The 20446-nt window shown below is 47.1% G+C and overlaps 1 protein-coding gene across 5 annotated transcripts in view; it reads right to left on the bottom strand.

The window, feature by feature from the left end:
• RALGPS1 (Ral GEF with PH domain and SH3 binding motif 1) overlaps positions 1-20446 on the bottom strand; it is a 659487-nt gene that overhangs the window by 19955 nt on the left and 619086 nt on the right. For all 5 annotated transcript variants that reach the window (XM_077484871.1, XM_077484870.1, XM_077484869.1 and 2 more), the window contains 2 exons: positions 5087-5143; positions 4293-4398 (listed from right to left, as the gene is read on the bottom strand). In XM_077484871.1, the coding sequence (XP_077340997.1) occupies positions 4293-4398; positions 5087-5143 (163 nt within the window). The remainder of the gene's footprint in view (positions 1-4292; positions 4399-5086; positions 5144-20446) is intronic.

Raw genomic sequence — 20446 nt, forward strand, 5'->3', positions numbered from 1 at the left:
ATTCTGCTTTAAAGTAAACTATGCCACCCCATCTAAGCGTACCCTATTACTCTCTAACAGTCCTCAGCAGGTGTGAATCCGCGGTCAAATCCACATTATACTTTCTTTCATCTCTCCCATTGGCTGGAAATATTAGATTTTTTTATTGGTTGACGTCAGCCAATAGAAAACAAGTTCTAGGCAATTAGGAAAGGAAGCTAGAAGTAATCAACTCTAGAAAAAGTGTGTTAAAGCGGGAGTAAACCTTACATTCCTGGCATGCCGGAAATGCTAACTGTCACATTGGTTGTGCTCTCAACCAAACTTTCAAACCATCCAATGGCTGGTGTCATAACTGATCACATGTGCAGCATTATGGCAGTTGAAGAATCATTAGAGGTCAAGATGGCAGCTTCCTTGACTGAAAACGATAGAAGGGTTTACTTCCACTTTAAAGAAAAAAGAACCTTAAAATTCTAAATTCTGATGATTAGTCTTTCGCTTTCAAAGCTATTATCTGGTGATTAGTAGAGAGCAGTGTCATGAAAGAAGCTGCTTCAAAGAACTATCTTTACAATTTTTTTTCTATGTTCTGCCCCCCCCCCCCCCCCAAATGGGACAAAGTACATGCCCTATATTGCTAGGCGCTTCTTAAGTCTAGTTATAAAGTATGACCCCCCCCCCCCCCCCCAATTTGGCTAATCTAACCACAGCTAGGAAGGGGATGGATCCTCTCAACTCCGAGAACTTTCCTAAGATAAGCTGCAACAAGAAATACTGAGAGATAGGAGGTGGACACCTCCACCCCTCTTCCTCCTCGTCTTGGAAGAGTGCAAGAAAAGCTACAGTTACAGCAGATCTGTCTCCATTCAAGCTGTGGTCAGATTTGCCAGGAAGGGGGGGGGGGGGGGGGAGGTTGGACTTCATAAAACCGAGCTCTTAATATTTCCTCCCCCACGTGCCCCTTCACCTGACTTCTCTGTCAAAATCAATGGCACATCTATCAGTCCGTCCCCACATGCCAGGGTGCCAGGGGTAACCTTAGAATCCGAACTGTCCTTTCAGGCCCACAGCCCATCCCTGTCCAAATCATGCCGCCTCCGCAACATTTCCAGAATACGCCCCTTTTTAACTAATGACACCACCAAGCTTCTAATTCACTCCCTAGTCATCTCTCGCCTCGACTACTGCAACTCCCTCCTCATTGGATTACCTTTACATAGACTCCTCCCCCCTTCAGTCCATAATGAATGCCACTGCCAGACTCATCCACCTTACCAGCCATTCAGTGTCCTCCACCCCTCTCTGCCGATCCCTCCACTGACCTCCATTCAGTGTCCTCCACCCCTCTCCACCAATCCCTCCACTGACCTCCATTCAGTGTCCTCCACCCCTCTCTACCAATCCCTCCACTGGCCTCCATTCAGTGTCCTCCACCCCTCTCTACCAATCGCTCCACTGACCTCCATTCAGTGTCCTCCACCCCTCTCTACCAATCGCTCCACTGACCTCCATTCAGTGTCCTCCACCCCTCTCTGCCGATCCCTCCACTGACCTCCATTCAGTGTCCTCCACCCCTCTCTACCAATCGCTCCACTGACCTCCATTCAGTGTCCTCCACCCCTCTCTACCAATCGCTCCACTGACCTCCATTCAGTGTCCTCCACCCCTCTCTGCCGATCCCTCCACTGACCTCCATTCAGTGTCCTCCACCCCTCTCTACCAATCGCTCCACTGACCTCCATTCAGTGTCCTCCACCCCTCTCTGCCGATCCCTCCACTGGCCTCCATTCAGTGTCCTCCACCCCTCTCTACCAATCCCTCCACTGACCTCCATTCAGTGTCCTCCACCCCTCTCTGCCGATCCCTCCACTGGCCTCCATTCAGTGTCCTCCATCCCTCTCTACCAATCGCTCCACTGACCTCCATTCAGTGTCCTCCACCCCTCTATACCAATCCCTCCACTGACCTCCATTCAGTGTCCTCCACCCCTCTCTGCCGATCCCTCCACTGGCCTCCATTCAATGTCCTCCACCCCTCTCTGCCGATCCCTCCACTGGCCTCCATTCAGTGTCCTCCACCCCTCTCTGCCGATCCCTCCACTGACCTCCATTCAGTGTCCTCCACCCCTCTCTACCAATCCCTCCACTGACCTCCATTCAGTGTCCTCCACCCCTCTATACCAATCCCTCCACTGACCTCCATTCAGTGTCCTCCACCCCTCTCTACCAATCCCTCCACTGGTCTCCATTCAGTGTCCTCCACCCCTCTCTACCAATCCCTCCACTGACCTCCATTCAGTGTCCTCCACCCCTCTCTACCAATCCCTCCACTGGTCTCCATTCAGTGTCCTCCACCCCTCTCTACCAATCCCTCCACTGGCCTCCATTCAATGTCCTCCACCCCTCTCTGCCGATCCCTCCACTGGTCTCCATTCAGTGTCCTCCACCCCTCTCTACCAATCCCTCCACTGACCTCCATTCAGTGTCCTCCACCCCTCTCTACCAATCCCTCCACTGACCTCCATTCAGTGTCCTCCACCCCTCTCTGCCAATCCCTTCACTGGTCTCCATTCAGTGTCCTCCACCCCTCTCTGCCAATCCCTCCACTGGCCTCCATTCAGTGTCCTCCACCCCTCTCTACCAATCCCTCCACTGGCCTCCATTCAGTGTCCTCCACCCCTCTCTACCAATCCCTCCACTGACCTCCATTCAGTGTCCTCCACCCCTCTCTACCAATCCCTCCACTGACCTCCATTCAGTGTCCTCCACCCCGCTCTACCAATCCCTCCACTGACCTCCATTCAGTGTCCTCCACCCCTCTCTACCAATCCCTCCACTGACCTCCATTCAGTGTCCTCCACCCCTCTCTACCAAGCCCTCCACTGACCTCCATTCAGTGTCCTCCACCCCTCTCTACCAATCCCTCCACTGACCTCCATTCAGTGTCCTCCACCCCTCTCTACCAATCCCTCCACTGGCTTCCACTCACCCAACGAATACAATTCAAAGTACTAACAATACTTTACAAAGCCCTCCATAACTCTGCCCCTAGCTACATCACTAACCTAGTCCCAAAATACCAACCAAGCCGCTCTCTTCGGTCATCCCAAGACCTCCTGTTCTCTAGCTCCCTTGTCCCATCCTCCCCCCATGCTCGCCTCCAGGATTTCTCCAGAGCTTCTCCCATCCTTTGGAACTCCCTACCCCAATCTGTCCGACTGTCCCCTAATCTATCCATCTTTAGACGATCCCTGAAAACCCTTCTCTTCAAAGAAGCCGATCCTGCTTCTAACTAATACACTGTTTTAGTTCCTCCATCAGCTCACCCCCCCCCCCCCCCCCCCCCACAGCTATTACCTTTTTGTATCAATTGACCCTCCCTTTTTAGATTGTAAGCTCTAACGAGCCGGGCCCTCCGATTCCTCTTGTACCAAATTGTAATGTAACTGTAATGTCTGCCCTCTTGTTGTAAAGCGCTGAGCACACTGTTGGTGTGATATAAAACCTGTATAATAATAATAATAATAACTAGATTTAGGAAGCACCTAGCTAAATGTAGAGCAGTTTGTCCTCCATTCAGTAGGTGGCACTGCACATCTGTAGCTGAGGCTCAGAGGAACATTGTTAGGTGTAGGTGTCTCAGGGGAAACAGCGGTCTGATTGGATGCTGCAAATCCTGCTGACCTACAGCAGTCATTAGGTGGAAAAGTTCTAAAAATAGGAATCTGCTGGGTTTGTTGTGTTCGTTTTGTGAGTGTCTAGTTAGGGAGAGACTGGGCGCAGAAAAAGGTTCCTGTTTGAGGAAGCACAGTATTGGGACACCAATGAGAATTGTTCTTCTGTCCAGTCACTGGAGCCACTATGGCAGTCCTATATTCAGCCTAGAAGAGCCGCTGTTGTGTCTCCAGTCAGCCACCCCCCTAGCTGAAGCCATCCTCTGTAAAATAGGACTTGCCGGAATTATGCCTTATTACTGATTCAGTTCTACATGTATCTTATCCCAATGTAAAAAAATGTTAATGATCGCTCTTCTTTAGCGCTTACAACAGCCTCTATGTTTAGGTATTGTAAGAGAGGTAAGCAAGAGGAAAGGAACAGGTCACCTCAATTTGTAGATCACCCTCCCTCTTACGTTTTTAATTTTTCCCTAGCATTGGTCTGAAATCAGGCTTCTGTACCATAATCGCGGTCATTTTGTAAGACCGTTCAAAAATTGCTGCAGTTTCTTATGAAACTTGGGTGCCCTCTTGTGGTAGTTTGCCAGTAATACCACTTATATTGTAAAAGGTTCTCTAGGCTCCGTGATCTTACCGTTGGCTTCTTCCCTTCTTTGAGTAATGTTTTTCTTCTAAGTGGTCCTTCCATTGCGATAACTCCAGATGAACTTCCCAAAATGCAACTGCATGCGCCTGTAGGGCTAAAAAAAAAAAAAAAGTGAACCTCTGCAGATGATTTGTTAGCCCTGCCCAGTGTTTAAAATGTTGGGGCTGCAAGCTCTCTAATGCCGCATACACAAGATCGAATTGTCCGGTGTATTTAGTCCGGCAAACAATCCGGCGGACTTTCTACCGAACGGACTTGGCGACACACGGACACACGGAAAGTCCGGCGTTTGCTAGCGCGATGACGTACAGCACGTACGACGGGACTAGAAAAAGGAAGTTCAATAGCCAATAGCCAATAGCTTCCTTTTCGTACTTGCTTCTGAGCATGCGTCATTCTTAGTCCGCTGTACTAGCATACCGACGAATGTATTGTCTGCTGAAAGCCAAGTCCGACGTAAAGATTGGACTGCAAAAATACTTTCCAAGTCCGCCGGACTTTACGCTGAGAAAGTCCGCTGAAGCCCACACACGATCAGATTGTCCGGTGAAATGCGTTTCGGCGGACTAAGTACACCGGACAATTTGATCGTTAGGAAGGTAAATGCTATTGTATTCTGTCATCGGCTTCTTCAATTGAAGCATCATAAATTCTGCATACCTAACCCTGTGAGGCACTAAGCGATTACTTAAATAGATTTTTTTTTTTTAACTTAATTTTTTTAGGAAACCCATGGTCACCCTGCCCACTGTACAAAATGCATATTCTATACTTCTACTCACCGACCTCCAGCCACACCAGTCTGTATCCAAGCACTGGAACGTTCGGAACGTGAGGAGCTGGAAGATAAAAAGAAAAAAAAAAAAATACGCAACACAAGTATGTGCTACACAGGCTGCATCTCCTCTCCCAGCACCATTCAGACCCTGAGCAACTTACTGAATATTAAGGAAATTATTTCTCAGTCTGCTTTAATCGCTTCCTAATTATATGCAGTAATAGGAAATCCTCTCTTAGCCCTTGTACACACGGGTCGGACATTCCGACAACCAAATCCGTCGGATTTTGTCCAAAACTTGCGTTGCATACACACGGTCGGACAAAGCTCCTCTCCCCCTCCCCCTACCAGAATACACAGATCGGTGCTGCAGCCGTTGGCTAGTTTTCCAGCAGGCTTATGCAACAGAAGGCAGTCATCAGATCGGCTTCTGTTGAACAGAGAGGCGTTCACACGTACCGAAAGCGGGAACCAGACGGCTTTTGATATGCGTGCAACCCGGCTTTAGTTGCCCCCCCCCCAAAACTTGACTCCAAAATTTTTACGAAAAGCTTGCAGTTTGATATGCAGCCTTCAAACATCTAAAAAAGGTAGTAAACATTTACTTTTTTTTTTTTTTGTTATTCTGTGTGAATGAAAACACATAACATAGCGGGGTTTTCTCAAACTTGACTGCAAAAGTGGAAACATACTGAAGATATACATACATAAGATAAACTTTAAAGTGGTTGTTAACCCACAGGGTTAAATTTAAATTGTCTTCTCGGTTGATTCATATGATGTCCCCCTGTGACTTGGCTGCATTTTTTTTATAAAACAATATACCGGTTTACAGAGCACAGATCGGCGCTCACGTAACCCGCAGGCTCTCTCCTCTCTTGGCCTGACAGCTGCAGCAGGCGAGGCCAAGGATCCCCGGCTGACGTCCGTCATGAGGGAAGGAGGAGAGAGGTGGCCCTGCACCGCTGCAGCTGTCTTCTGAGGAGAGAGGTGGCGGGTCACGTGAGCGCCGATCTGTGCTCTGTAAACCGTTATATAGCTGCATTTTTGTTTTAGAAATCACAGTCACGGGGGACATTACATGAATCAACAGAGAGGATCATTTAAATGAAACCCTAATTTGAGCAGCAGGAGGTGAGGGCACGGACACAGAGCTGACAGAAAGGGAGGGGGGAGATGATGGAGGACAGCACAGAGGAGAGATGGGAGACGCAGTGGATGACAGAGGCACGTAAACTGACCACGGTGTCAGGGCTCAGCAGCCATGATATACCGTGGTCAGTTTACAGGGGGGAGGGTATAGCCAGGCAGGATCAGCCAGGTATTTCAGGTGTTAGGGGGGGGGGGGGGGCAAACCACATGGCACAAGCACTATGCTGCATAACATGCTTTAACCACTTCTGGACTCCCGATATACGTCCTTACTTTGACGGGGGATATTGTTATGGCAGCAGCTAGCTGCCATAACCCCCTGTATCCTCTTGTTCGGCCGGCGAGCAGCTTTAAGATAAAAGTGGTCTCTGCGGCAGATTGCCTTCTGTTCAACCGGCCAGTCAGAAAAAAGCAGCTGAAGCGCCGATCTGTGTATTCTGACAGCGGCAGGGGGAATCCTCTTCTGTCAGATTGCAATGGCTCGTGGGAGGATTCCCTCATCTTCGTTGTGTGGATGGGAAATCAGTTCATTTTTTTTCATTCAGCCAAGTGGCTAAACTAAACGAAGTATGGCCAGCTTTGGCGGCACATTCTTTTGTTCTACCCTTCTTACATTTTCACACACACATTCCCTACAGTTGGCTTCTAACTTTTGCCAAATGCAGATACCTAAAAAAATCCGAGTCCCCTGTGATTGGATGTAGCATGTCTACTGCCAGAGAATGCTGCCACACACTCTACAGAAAATTATTACAACAGATGTTAGACTCTCATAGGAGCTTGACCTGTTGAATGGCAAAAAAAAAATGTGGATTTTCCAGAGGTGAATTAATTAGTTACTTAGGGGTTAGTGTTTCCCCTAGAACAGGGGTGTCCAAACTTTTTTTCAAAGAGGGCCGGATTTGATGAAGTGAACATGGGTGAAGGCCGACCATTTTGCCTGACATTCTTTGAACCATTGAAAATTCGGTTTGAGTGTGTCCATCCGAGCGCCAATACACCACCCAACAAGAATTCTCTTGCCTTTGTCGCGCTCGTTCCTGACACACAGACGAATGCTCTGCACTTTAGGGGGTACCGTTAATTCTTAATGGTATCCCACACATTGGAAAATGTAGGGTGCTTTTGGTGCAGTGGAATTAAAAAAAAAAAAAAAAAAAAAAAAAAAGCTCAGGAACTTCTTTCCCTGCATTTTTGTGAGTAGGAAAGTCCATTGAAATTAATGGGGTGCCCTACACACAGTACACAGCCACACAGATGTTGCATTTTAAAACAGGTGGTGAGGAGGCAACATAATGCCTCTTTACCGCCATTCAATTGCCATTGAAAAGAGATCTGTGCATGGATTGCTTTTCAGAGGAGCAGCAGTCCTAGCTAATATCACACACAAAGCCCTACAAAAGCAGCTTTGATGGTATAAGAATGGGGGGGGGGGGGTTCCAGATTAAAAGTAACATATGCACACACACACACACACACACACACACAGACACACACACACACACACACACACACATACAGACACATGTGCACACACACACACATACATACAGACACATGTGCACACACACACATACATACAGACACATGTGCACACACACACACACATACATACAGACACATGTGCACACACACATACATACAGACACACGTGCACACACACACACATACATACATACATACAGACGCATGCATACAGACACATGTGCACACACACACATACATACAGACACATGTGCACACACACATACATACAGACACACGTGCACACACACACACACACATACATACATACATACAGACGCATGCATACAGACACATGTGCACACACACACATACATACAGACACATGTGCACATACACACAGACACATGTGCACACACACATACAGACATACGTGCACACACACACACACACATACAGACATACGTGCACACACACACACATACAGACATACGTGCACACACACACATACAGACATAGGTGCACATACAGACATACGTACGTACACACACACACATGAATAAAGCCCTTTTAACACTAATTTAGCTTGTAGCACAGTACAGTACCTTTGCAGCTTCCTCATTCAGCCGGGTACTGTACTGTAGGGGGAAGCAGAGAGCACAGCGCACTCCTCTGCACTTTACTTTCACTTTTGAAGCCCACGGAGCTTCTCACAGTGCCGGGGATCGGGCTCATCTGACAGCCCTGATCCCGCAGCACACTAAATTGAGAAAGACCAGACGGGCCGTTCAAAACCGGACCGCCGGCCACAAATGGCCCGCAGGCCGGACTTTGGACATGCCTGCCCTAGAAGAACGAGGTTAGGACTCAGGGATTGGAATAGGGACCTCCCCCAAAGGTCAACAGGCGTGTCCCCCAGAGGTCAAAGGTCAAGTGTCAGGCTGACCCACCCCCACCAAAGTGTTCCACCTACCCCAACTAAGTTGGGGCATGAACAAGTCAGGGCAAGCGCTTTGTTCTTTCCAAATGAATGATCATCACTAATTCATGAACACTATTAATCTGCTTTTTTCCTTTTTCTGTTAAATTTGATACTGCAAGCCAAAATATTGAATTTATCAACCACGCAGACGCTATCTGTTACCTATTCGCTTCCATGTTGTTTCTACAGGCTCTTCAACTATTCATTGTGCAATCTAATGCCACCAGCAGCATAGAAACAATATCTTACTCATAAACCCCCAGCCTCTCGGGGGTTATATCTTCTATGCTCAGATTAGGACTGCTTGCCATGGAGCATGCGGTGCTGTGCCAGGCTCCACGGCAAAGCTCAACATCTGTGCATTTCTCATTGGCTGCAATGGATAGCTAAAAAGCCAGGGAGGGCTACTGGAAAACATAGTTTTGTGGCTGTAAAGCTATCTGCTGAAATCAAAAAAAGGACAAAAAAAATCTAATGTCTCTATGTGGACACTTCAAAGGCCTATACTAGTATAGGGAAAGGGGTACAATATATTTTTCATTGTTTTTTTTTAATCATCTTTCTTTGCAGTAACACATTTCTATGACCTGATACAGTTTACACCCAGTGATGGCGAACCTCGGCACCCCCAGATGTTTTAGAACTACATTTCCCATGATGCTCAATGACACTGCAGAGTGTAAGAACATGATGGGAAATGTAGTTCCAAAACCTCTGGGGGTGCCGAGGTTCCCCATCACTGGCTTACACTGTACTGCATATCAAACACTCATTTAAAATTACATAAAAAATGACAAAATACTATTATACTGATGGTTATACAGTAAAACAACATTTACTTTCTTTTTTTCCTCATTACCCAGCACAATTATCTGTACACTAAAAACACTTGTTGGAATTCAGAATGGCATTTTAGGATTTTTAATACCTAGCCTGTGCAGGTTTCTGACAGTTATCACATACTCAAAAAACATACACCGGGAACAAATAGCATAGGACATATTTCATTTAGACATGGACATGTACGATAACGGGGGGAGGGGGGGGGGTAGTTGTGAAATAATTATGTATTTTTATATGTATTGTACTCGATTTTGCACATTTTTTAATGTTCACCTACATCATAGGAATGAGTGAAGAGAAAAGCTCAACAGAGAGGATTACTCCAAAAAAAAAAATCCTAAGAGCATGAGGGACACTGGGGACTATTGCGGTATCAGAAAATGGTAAGCAAAGAATCTTAAAATTTCATTGAGATTTATTAAATAGCATTAAAAAAAAGGGGAAAAAAGACAAATACAAACAAGCAATTGCCATAGAGACATATTGATAATGATCAGTCTGTACAAGAACAATAAATGATTTACAATATTTGCTAGGAACCCCACATAAGGGGGTTTTTACATTGGTGTAGAGTGGACGTGTAGCTCGACTGTTTTCACGACTAAAAGCCGCTTCCTCAGGAGACGTCAACTACAGTATCTAACACACAAAAAAAAAAATTATGATATTTTTTAAAAAGAAAAAAGGAGAAACAACATTTTCATAATTCATCAGAAGTTAGAAAAGTTAATTGCATTAAGACTGGAGTTGTTATTAAACATAAGGAGCCCGTGACTCTCCCAACATTTCCAACCCTTAGCCAAGGGAGAGTCACGGGCTCCTTATGTTTAATAACAACTCCAGTCTTAATGCAATTAACTTTTCTAACTTCTGATGAATTATGAAAATGTTGTTTCTCCTTTTTTCTTTTTAAAAAATATAATTATTTTTATTTTTTTTGTGTTGGATACTGTAGGCGACGTCAACCGAGGAAGCGGCATTTAGTCGCGAAACCGGTCGAGCTACACGTCCACTCTACACCAATGTAAAAACCCCCTTATGTGGGGTTCCTAGCAAATATTGTAAATCATTTATTGTTCTTGTACAGACTGATCATTATCAACATGTCTCTATGGCAATTGCTTGTTTGTATTTGTCTTTTTTCCCCTTTTTTTAATGCTATTTAATAAATCTCAATGAAATTTTAAAGCGGAGCTCCACCCGAATTATTAGTCCTACGTCTATGTGATCCCCCCCTTCCCTAATCGCTAGATATCCCCCTTACCTTGCTGATGTATTCTTCTGTTTTCTTCTTGTTTCAAATTTCCTGCCTCTGGAGATTCCGGAAAGGGGCGGTGCTGCTGCGGAAATGGGCGGGGCTTCAGCGGCAGGTCAGTTCTTCCTGTCGGCCGCAGGGGCTCCTGGGATCGTTGTTTTTATTTCCTAGGAGTCTGTGCGGCGCCTGAGTTGTTGTCAGCGCTCAAGCGGATTGATCTGCGCATGCGCGAGATCGCAGATCTTACGGGCGGTGCATGCTGGGAGATTAGGAGGACTCTGTCCCGGAAGACAATGCCTGTGGGCTTCACATGCCCACAGGCAAAATGGAAAACGTCTGGAGACGTTTTTCTAATGACTTTAGGCGAACGAAAAATGGCTGCAAGACACTTTCACATCATATACAAGTAAGTAACCTATTTAGAATACATACTTTTGAAGATTAATGCGAAAAAAATAAAAAACGTCGGTGGAGCCCCGCTTTAAGATTCTTTGCTTACTATTTTCTGATACCGCAATAGTCCCCAGTGTCCCTCATGCTGTTAGGATTTTTTTTTTGGAGTAATCCTCTCTGTTGAGCTTTTCTCTTCTTTATGTACTATTTAGGGACGATGGTATCTTGCTTAATATTTACCCACTGAGGCGACCTCTTTTCAAATAGGAATGAGTGAAACGTGTTCTATGCATCCCAACATAAAACAGTTTCACGTGGTTGAGGCACAACTCCGGCTCCTGATCTCTGATGGTTAATAGGTGTGAAAGATTTCCTGTATGCTGCAGAAATAACAAACCCTGTAATGCCTCTCTCCAAATGATTTTATATTTTTTTTTTTTATGGCTGTTTTTCTGCCAGCTTGAGAAATACATTCTACAGTGGTGCTTGATGAAGAAATGTTATCCCTGAAATTGAAAAAATAAGTAATTTGTACTTTAACTGGAATGGTTGAGTTTTAATATAACAACTGGGAGCTGTTAAAGCATGACTAAGAGCAGGCAGGCTCTTCATTGCAATATTTCTTCTGCAATAGAATAATCTTATCATTCCTGCTGACAGCCTTCTTGAAAATGTATATTGAGCTGTGCACGTGCAGCTCAGTTTACATTCCAGCACAGTGCCTGTGTACTTGGGATGACTGAACTTTCGTGTATGCGCAGTAGTCAGTCAGCCAAAGACTGGCACTCAGAAGAAGCTGGGGAGAAGACGGCAGGCAGGAAACTCACAGGCTTCAGACAGCTGAAGCAGAAGGGAGTACTGCAAACACAATATTTGGACATATATCATTCAATTCAGCTATAATAATTCCGGGCTGCACCTTCTAGTTCTCACATGTGAAATAATACCATGCCATATATATATATATATATATATATATATATATATATATATATATATATATACACACTTGTGGATGACCAGGTAGGCAGACTTGCATGACAAGGCCGCCAACTCATAAACCCTCCTGGCAGCTGTAATAGCCACTAGAAAGACTACTTTCTAAGAAAGAGTTAACAAGGGAATCTTAATGCTAATGTTCTCAAAGGGCGGTTTCTGAAGTGCCGATAGCACCACATTTAGATCCCACGGAGGTAGTGGTGGGCGAACCGGAGAGACTATGTGTGGAACCCCCTGCACAAAAGTACTCACCAATGAGTGAGTCACCAAGGGACGCTGGAAAAAGACAGCCAAGGCTGATATCTGTCCCTTGTTGGTGCTTAAGGCAAGTTTCTGTTCCACTCCTCGCTGCAAAAACAGCAGGATGTTGGAAACTGAGTATGTGCGCGGATGCCACCCCATCTTCTCACACATGGAGATCTAAGCCTTCCACGTACGGTGGTAACTCTTCCAAGAAGACTTCCGTGCCCTCAGCATAGTGGAAATTACCGAGTCCGACAGACCTCGGTCCCTTAGTACCTGGTTTTCAAAAGCCAGCCTGTTAAAACGAGTGACGGTAAAGCAGGATGAAGTATCGGACCTTGTGATAGAAGGTCTTCTCGCATTCGGCAGCCGCCATGGAACATCCGCCACCAGTCATACTAGGTCGGCGTACCAAGGACGTCGAGGCCAATCTTGGGCAATCAGAATCACCGGAATCCCATCGGCCTCCACTCTGCGCAGTAGATGTGGTAGAAGTTTGAGTGTGGGGGGGGGGGGGAGGCATAAATCAGCCGATAATGCCCCATGGAGCCACAAACGCGTCTGACGTGTCCGCCCAGGAGTCTCTTGTCCTGGACACAAACCTCTGTACCTTCTGTTTAAGCTGAGAGGCCAAAAGGTCCACATCTAGTGTGCCCCACCTTAGGCAAAGGAGCCGGAATACCTCCGGATGCAACGACCATTCCCCTGGGTCCAGCATCTGACAACTTAGGTAGTCTGCCTGCCAGTTTTCTACGCCCGCAATGTATATGGCGGACAGGGCCGGCACGTGCCTCTCTGCCCACTGGAGGATGTGAGCGACCTCCCGTGCTGTGGCCTTGTCCGACTGGATCCTGAACGGACGTCCCTGTAACCTCCTGGACCATGTGGAGAGGCACTATCCGATCGCACAAAGCTCAAGCACATTGATCGGCAGTTGGGATTCTTCCTGTGATCAGAGGCCCTGGGCTGACTGTACGCCCAAAACTCCCCCCCCCCCCAACCAGTCAGGCTGGCGTCCGTTGTGATCACCGTCCAAAGGAGAGGAAGGAACGATCTCCCGGACCGAAGGGCCAGAGACCTCAGCCACCAGAGAAGGGAATCCCTAACTGGCTCACCTGAATTTGACAATCCAGGGATAATGGAGATTTGTTCCATTTTGACAAAATCTCCTTCTGCAAGACTCGAGTGTGAAATTGAGCGTACGATACCGCCTCGAAAGTGGCTACCATGAGGCCCAGAACTCGCACGCAGAAGCGCAGTGACGACCACCTGTGGTTCACCAACAAATTCACCCCAGCTTGAAGAGTTTGCAGCTTGTCTGAAGGGAGAAAAACTCTCGCTTCTGAGGATTCCAGCAGTAAGCCCAGGTACTCCAGGTATTGAGTAGGCACTAACACCGACTTCTTTAGCTTCAGCACCCAACCAAACTCCCGGAAAGTCTGCATGGTGATCGCAACATCCTCCCTTAATTCTGAGGTGGAAGCTGCTCTCAGGTTGTCTAGGTAACCCACGATTGTGATCCCACGTTGCCTTAACAGCACCAGAATTGGAGCTAACACTTTGGTAAAGACTCAGGGTGCTGACGCCAGGCCAAAAGGGAGAGCCACAAACTGGTAGTGCTCTTCCCTGACTGAAAATCTCAGAAACCTCTGATGCCTGAGGCATATGGGTACATGTAAGTATGCGTTCTGGATATCCAGGGATGCCAGGAAGTCCCCCTGATGGAGTGCAGCGACCACGGAGCGAACCGATTCCATCCTGAACCTTTGCACTTTCACAAAGCTGTTGTTGGGGGGATTGGATGTACCCCTTCCTTTTTGGGGACTACAAACAGATTGGAGTAGAATCCCTGAAACCTTTCCAGCGTCGGTACAGGTACTATCACCCCGTGCAGTAGCAGGTCCCGTACTGCCCCAAACAGGGCTTTCCGACGAGCCGGAAGTAGAGGTAGGTTGGAGGGAAAAAATCTGCTTGGTGGACAAGAAAGAAACTTTATCTTGCATCCAGATGAAACCAGTCCACAGACCCATTGGTTGGACAGTAGAGAGGTCCACCAAGCTGCAAACTCCCGAAGGCGACCCCCCCCCCCCACCCGAGAGTCGGGCAGGGGCAAACCTTTATGCGGTAACATTTTTGCTCACAGATTTGTGAAACCAGGGACGCTTTTGTCCTTCAGCAGGCGCCTTGTCGGACCGGGAACACTTACCTGCTGACCCAGGCAGGCGAAAAAGCCATTTTGAGCGGAAAAAGAGGGCCCTTGCTTACAGCGTGGCTCCTTACCCTTCTCAGACTGTGGGAGTAACGTGCTCTTCCCACCGGTAATATTTTTAATAATGTCATCCAGCGAAGCTCCAAGAAGCCTCTCACCTTGGAAGGGCAAATCCGCCAGTGCTTTTTTAGAGGCCTGGTCCACAGACCAGCATTTTAGCCAAATCAGGCGCCATACAACCACTGCTGATACTGATGTTCTAGAGAGCAGGGGGACCGTATCCAGGGCCGCATCACAGACATACTTAAGGCCCTGCACCAACTGGTCTGCCAGCTCTACACAGACCAGGGAGACTGTTGCTTCTCCAATTCACGGTGCAACAACTTTGCCCATTCAGTAAGCGTCTGCGACACCAAGGCCGTGGCCAGCACAGATCGTAACGCTGACCCCACTACCGTAAACATGGACTGGGCCACTGCCTCTGCCCTCCTGTCGGCAGGGTCCTTGAAGGCACGAGTCCCTTCTACCAGAATCGTGGTTACTTTATTTAACTTGAATACCGGGGGGGGGGTCAACGACCTGAGGAGATGTCCATTTTTTCAGGAGGCTCTCCTCAAAGGAGTAACGCACCGCCACTCTTCTTAGGACTGAAAAGGCCCGCTGCGGACTTCCCCATTACTTGTAGATGATCTTATCAAAATAAGTTGAATACGGAAACACATTAGGCGTGCGGGCAGGTTTGCGGGACCCAAAAGGGACCGCCACCCCAGCAGAGGTTCCTGCTGCATCTTCAGGGTATCCCCCACTGCATTAAGTGCTCCTACTAGCGCTTTTTCCTGCTCAAACCTGGACACAGAGTCATTCTCACTTTCTGAACAGCTCTGGTCCGCATCCTCTGCACGTCAGTCACCACGGGTCCTGAATCGGAACTCTCCCCAGAAGACGGGGGTGGCAGGAGGCGTTTTTTTACCCCCTTGCGCACACACGCCGCTTCCACCCTGGCAACAAAGGTCTCCAGGACCATCGACAACTCGTCCATAGACGCTGCATTTTTTGCAGGTGAGCTGGTTGCAATAGCAGGCATGTCTGGGGAAGAAACGCCAGCTTCTGACGCCATGCTGACTTTCACTCACCTGCCACAACTTAGGGACTTAAGGCCAGGTACACAAATTCCACCCTCCTAGCTGCTCACAGACTGAGGGGCCCCTCCGCAGGATTCACCACCCTGACTGAGTGCTGCAGCTGACCGCTCTGCCCTGTTCTAGACACAAAGTGCTCAGAGTGAAAACCGTGCTGTTCTGAGGTACACAGACCCAGCACTAGAGGAAAAAATGCACTGAGGCTACAAGAAAATGGCCACCGGCCGTCCTTAGCACAAAAATCACCAAGAAAAATTGCTGCCGAACCTTCTAGAAAATACCCGACAGCCCATACACTGCATAGACTACAGGAAAATGGCCACGGCCTCAGAAAAATGGCGGCAGCCTTTGCTGAGGTAAATTTTTACACAGGCACCTCACAGCAAAGAAAAAGGGGACAGAAAAGTAAAAAACGGACCGTAACAGACAGCGCAATCCCCCGCCAAAGCCCGGGCCCCCCGGAGGACCCCTGGCCTAGGTACATACACCGCACCTCATGCCCAGTCACACAGCGGCCCCAGCAGAGGGAGGAGGGAATGAGGGATAGGGAGAGTGAGAGACCCCCTAGTCGACCTCCCAGGGAATGCCCAGCTGCTCTATCCTGCCGAGGCAGGGTGAGCCATACTTACCCTTCCTGTTGAGACTGCTGGACACATTCCACCACAGACCCATCACCTGAGCAGAAGGGGCATGTTGTGGCCGACCCAGCTCAATGGCCAGGAGGAGAAGGGCCTGGCTCTCTGAGGGGACCATTGGTCCTGGGACTTTTTTTCATTTTTTCTAAAATTTTTGATCCCGTGATCGACAATCAACAGCCGGCTGGGTGACAGGCTGGATAATATAGATCCTTGTAGTCTCCCCAGCCTGTCACCCAGCCGGCTGTTGATTGTCAATCACAGGATCAAAAATTTGAGAAAAAATCCCAGGACCAATGGTCCCCTCCGGGAGCCAAGTCTTTCTCCTACACTAGGTAGAAAAAAAACTGGAGCTGTAGGAAGCAGGGTGAGGGGTTATAGGCAGAGGGTCCGCCCCCTGGGCGGTGGTGTGCAGTCTTGCTGTTTTTACATGTTCTGCCTAGTCCTCTCCTGAAGGTGGCATGATAACCCTAAGGTCAAGAATTAAAAGGAGCTGCACCCGTCAATGAACGAAAGAGAAAAAACGATTAGCGAGCTTTTGTTTACAACATGTGATCAGCTGTCATTGGCCGACAGCTGATTACATAGTAAGAGGTTGGGGCCAGCCCCTTACTCGGATCGGTGATCACCTGAGTCTCAGTGACTTGGTGATCACTTCCCGCTCCGCACGCGCGCCCTACAGTGCGCGTGCACAGGGGAGGCCATCATATGACGGCATCCCGGAAATTCAGGTCCGCACTGTGGCCGTCATTCGGCTATAGCGTGGATGCCAAGGGGTTAAAGGGGTTATAAAGGCAGAAGGTTTTTTTTTTAATCTTAACGCACTCTTTGGCATAAATGCTAGGTAGGGGCTTCATGTTTTTATGGACACATGGAGTTGTAACTCGGCTCTAGTGCCCCCATAGCAAGCCGGAGCTGCCTCGGCCCGAGGTCAGTGACACAGCCTGCTGTTCTCTATGGGGTGGCTGGATGGAAATGGATTGCCTGTCCTTTTCAATCTGCTCTGATGCGCTGGATGGATGGCGAATGTATTCCTATCCATTTGTTTTTAGCAGACCGGATTGGAGGCTGGCGGGTGACAGCGGACACATGTCCATTGACATTCGCTGCCCCATAGAGAACAATGGGTGGTCCAATCAGGTCTGCCTGAAAAATGGACCCGATTGGTCCGCTGGTGTCAAAGGGGGCATATTGTATACCAGGCTTTAAGGTTGAGCAGTGACACAGGGCAAGTGACACTTCTGCCTTTCCTCCTTGTCCCAGCCCTCACTACTGCAAGGAAATTTCCCCACTGTGGGAGGGGCAGAAACACAAACCACTGCAGGGAAATCTTAACAGTTTGGGGCTCTGTGCCACTCCCATAATATTTTGATGAACTCTTACTAGTGTGGACGGGCAGAAGAACAATCTACTGCAGGGAATAATCTACATTATGGAAGAGGCACAACATAAGGCGAAGAGGAAATCTCGCCAGCAGAGTCTGAGAGATATAAAAAGGCAACAATTTATTGAACCCTCTGGTGTTTATCCAAAAAAGAAATACAAATTTTCTGTGAACCTGCACTTCTGAAGAAGATCAAGCCCATTTTAAACATTTCAGAATGGCGGACCTAGTGCCCACTGTTCATTAAACCCACAAACATGAAAAGGTAAATGCACCTCCTTTAAAGAGGAAGTAAAGGCTATTTTTAAAAGAATGCAACCTGCAAGGCAAAGGCATAATGAGCTAGTATGCATAGCATACTAGCTCATCATGAATAATTTACCTGAGAACGAAGCCCCCGAAGCGGTCCTCCGTCTTCATGTTCGCCGCTGCCATGTATCCCGGAGTGACTTCCGGGTATCGCTGCTCCAGCGCTGTGATTCGCCGGAGCTGCGATGACCTTACTCCCGCGCATGCGCACGGGAGCCGACACGAGAGGCATATCTCCGTGATCTGTGGCCTGCCCAGTGCGCTGCTGACTACGACGCATGCGCCGTAGACAGCGGTGGCTGTCTTTTTGTAAATATCTTCTAAACCGTATAGGTTTAGGAGATATTTCTTGGACCTACAGGTAAGTCTTAATCTAGTAATCTTAACCTGTAGGTCAAAGTGGTTTGTAAGGGTTTACAGCCACTTTAAGGGTAATGGCAGATAATGGTTATCAGAATCTTATACAAGATGGACTGAATTTGCTCACACACATTTGTGCAGTCAGCTGTAACTAGAGATACACAATCAATCCTTGTAGTAAGAGGCCACACATATAGACACTACACAGATGCTAAACTCCAACAAAGTAAAGTATCGGTTATTGGTAACTGTATCCTATGATTTCCTGGAGAGGGTGAGCTTTCTGTATCATTGTGATTGATATCTGTGTAGAAAACTACAGCACTTTGGTCTCTGATGTCCTGTCATCCTGTAGTTTCCCTAGACTGCAGTGGAGAATTATGCTGGGATCACATATCGACGTTCAGCCAGTTTAGCAGGAGCCAGACGAATTGCCATCTGTGTACTCCTTTCAACAGAAGCCAATCATTAGACTGGCCTATCTTGAATTATCCTGCTGGAAAAACATTATTCGATCAGCACTGTGGCCATTGGGTGCACAGCAGGGGATATTCCTGCACCCACATCACTTGTGTGGCTGCAGGAATCTCATCTTTTTTTTAGTTCAGCTAGTTGGTTGAATGGAAAAGAGAAACTCGGCATTTCCCCAACTTTACTCTAGCAAGTGCGGGAAGAAGAAGTAGTCAGCTCAGCTCAGTGCCGCTGAGTTCATGTCCACTCTTTGCTGTTCTGAAGGACTCTTAGGGCTCTTTTACACTTGCTTCGGCTTCAACACACATTAACGGCTAGTTTACACTTGCTTCAAATAAAGGCTTTGGACAGGCTTTGTTAAAGCTCTCCGAACGCCAGTCAAAGCTCACGTCACCAAATAAAATGGTTAGCTTACAGTCCTGTTTACACCTTGCTTTTGCTTTGATTCAAAAATGATAACCCATGTAGCTTTAGTGGTGCTTCAAAGCGTCTTCAAAGCCTCCATAGACATCTATGGCAAAGCTTGTTTGAAGCCTCATCGAAGTTCCACCAAAGCCCAACCGAAGCCTCATTGAAGCACCAAACAAAAGCAAGAGGTAAACAGGACTGTAAGATAACCATATTATTTAGTGACAGGAGCTTTAAATGGCATTCAGAGAGCTTGAACAAAGCCCGTCCGAAGGCATATTTTGAAGCAAAGTGTAAACTAGCCCCTACTCTGGGATTCTTGGCAAGATATTGACACAGAACCAGAATGAAGGCCATCTTTGAATGCAGGAAATTTAGCATTTGGGTAGGGCTGCAACTAACAATTATTTTCATAATCGATTAGTTGGTCGATTATTGTTTCGATTAATAACCTTAAAAAAAAAAGTGTGGTGTATAATTTAGTTAATATGTAAAGTTTAAAAAAAAAGGCAATTTATTCTTAAATATCTCTATATGCAGTGGTGAATATAAATAAACAACTATATGGTTAGGGAGCAAAATATCCAATCCACTCTGAGAATAACAGACAGAAGAGATATACTGTATATATTAGAGGGGATATACTGTATATACCATTAGAGGAGAGAGATAGTGTATATACCATTAGAGGATATATAGTGTATATACCATTAGAGGAGATATACTGTATATACTATTAGAGGAGAGATATACGCTGTATATACTATTAGAGGAGAGATATACTATTAAATGGTCAATCTGGTAAATATCATCAGACTCTAACTTTAACCCCATTTTGTTACTGGCCGATTAATCAATGAAAATAGTAATCGATTAATTTCATACTCGATTAGTTGTCGATTAAGCGATTAGTTATTTCAGCCCTACATTTGGGTCTAAGCAGCCGGGCACAAATGGACCCACCAGAACAGCATTTCCCAAACCTATCCTTCAGTCCCACTGCAAGACATAATCGATAGGAAAGCTCATACATGCAGAGCTGTAAAAATGGGGACCTCAGGTGTGCAATTTAGCTGCTCGTGTGGATATGAACTACTAGTGGGACTTGAGGACTGGTA

The sequence above is a fragment of the Lithobates pipiens genome, unplaced genomic scaffold (assembly GCF_037356315.1).
Source record: "Lithobates pipiens isolate NorthernLeopardFrog02 unplaced genomic scaffold, aLitPip1_a1.2 Scaffold_166, whole genome shotgun sequence".
Lineage (NCBI taxonomy): Eukaryota > Metazoa > Chordata > Amphibia > Anura > Ranidae > Lithobates > Lithobates pipiens.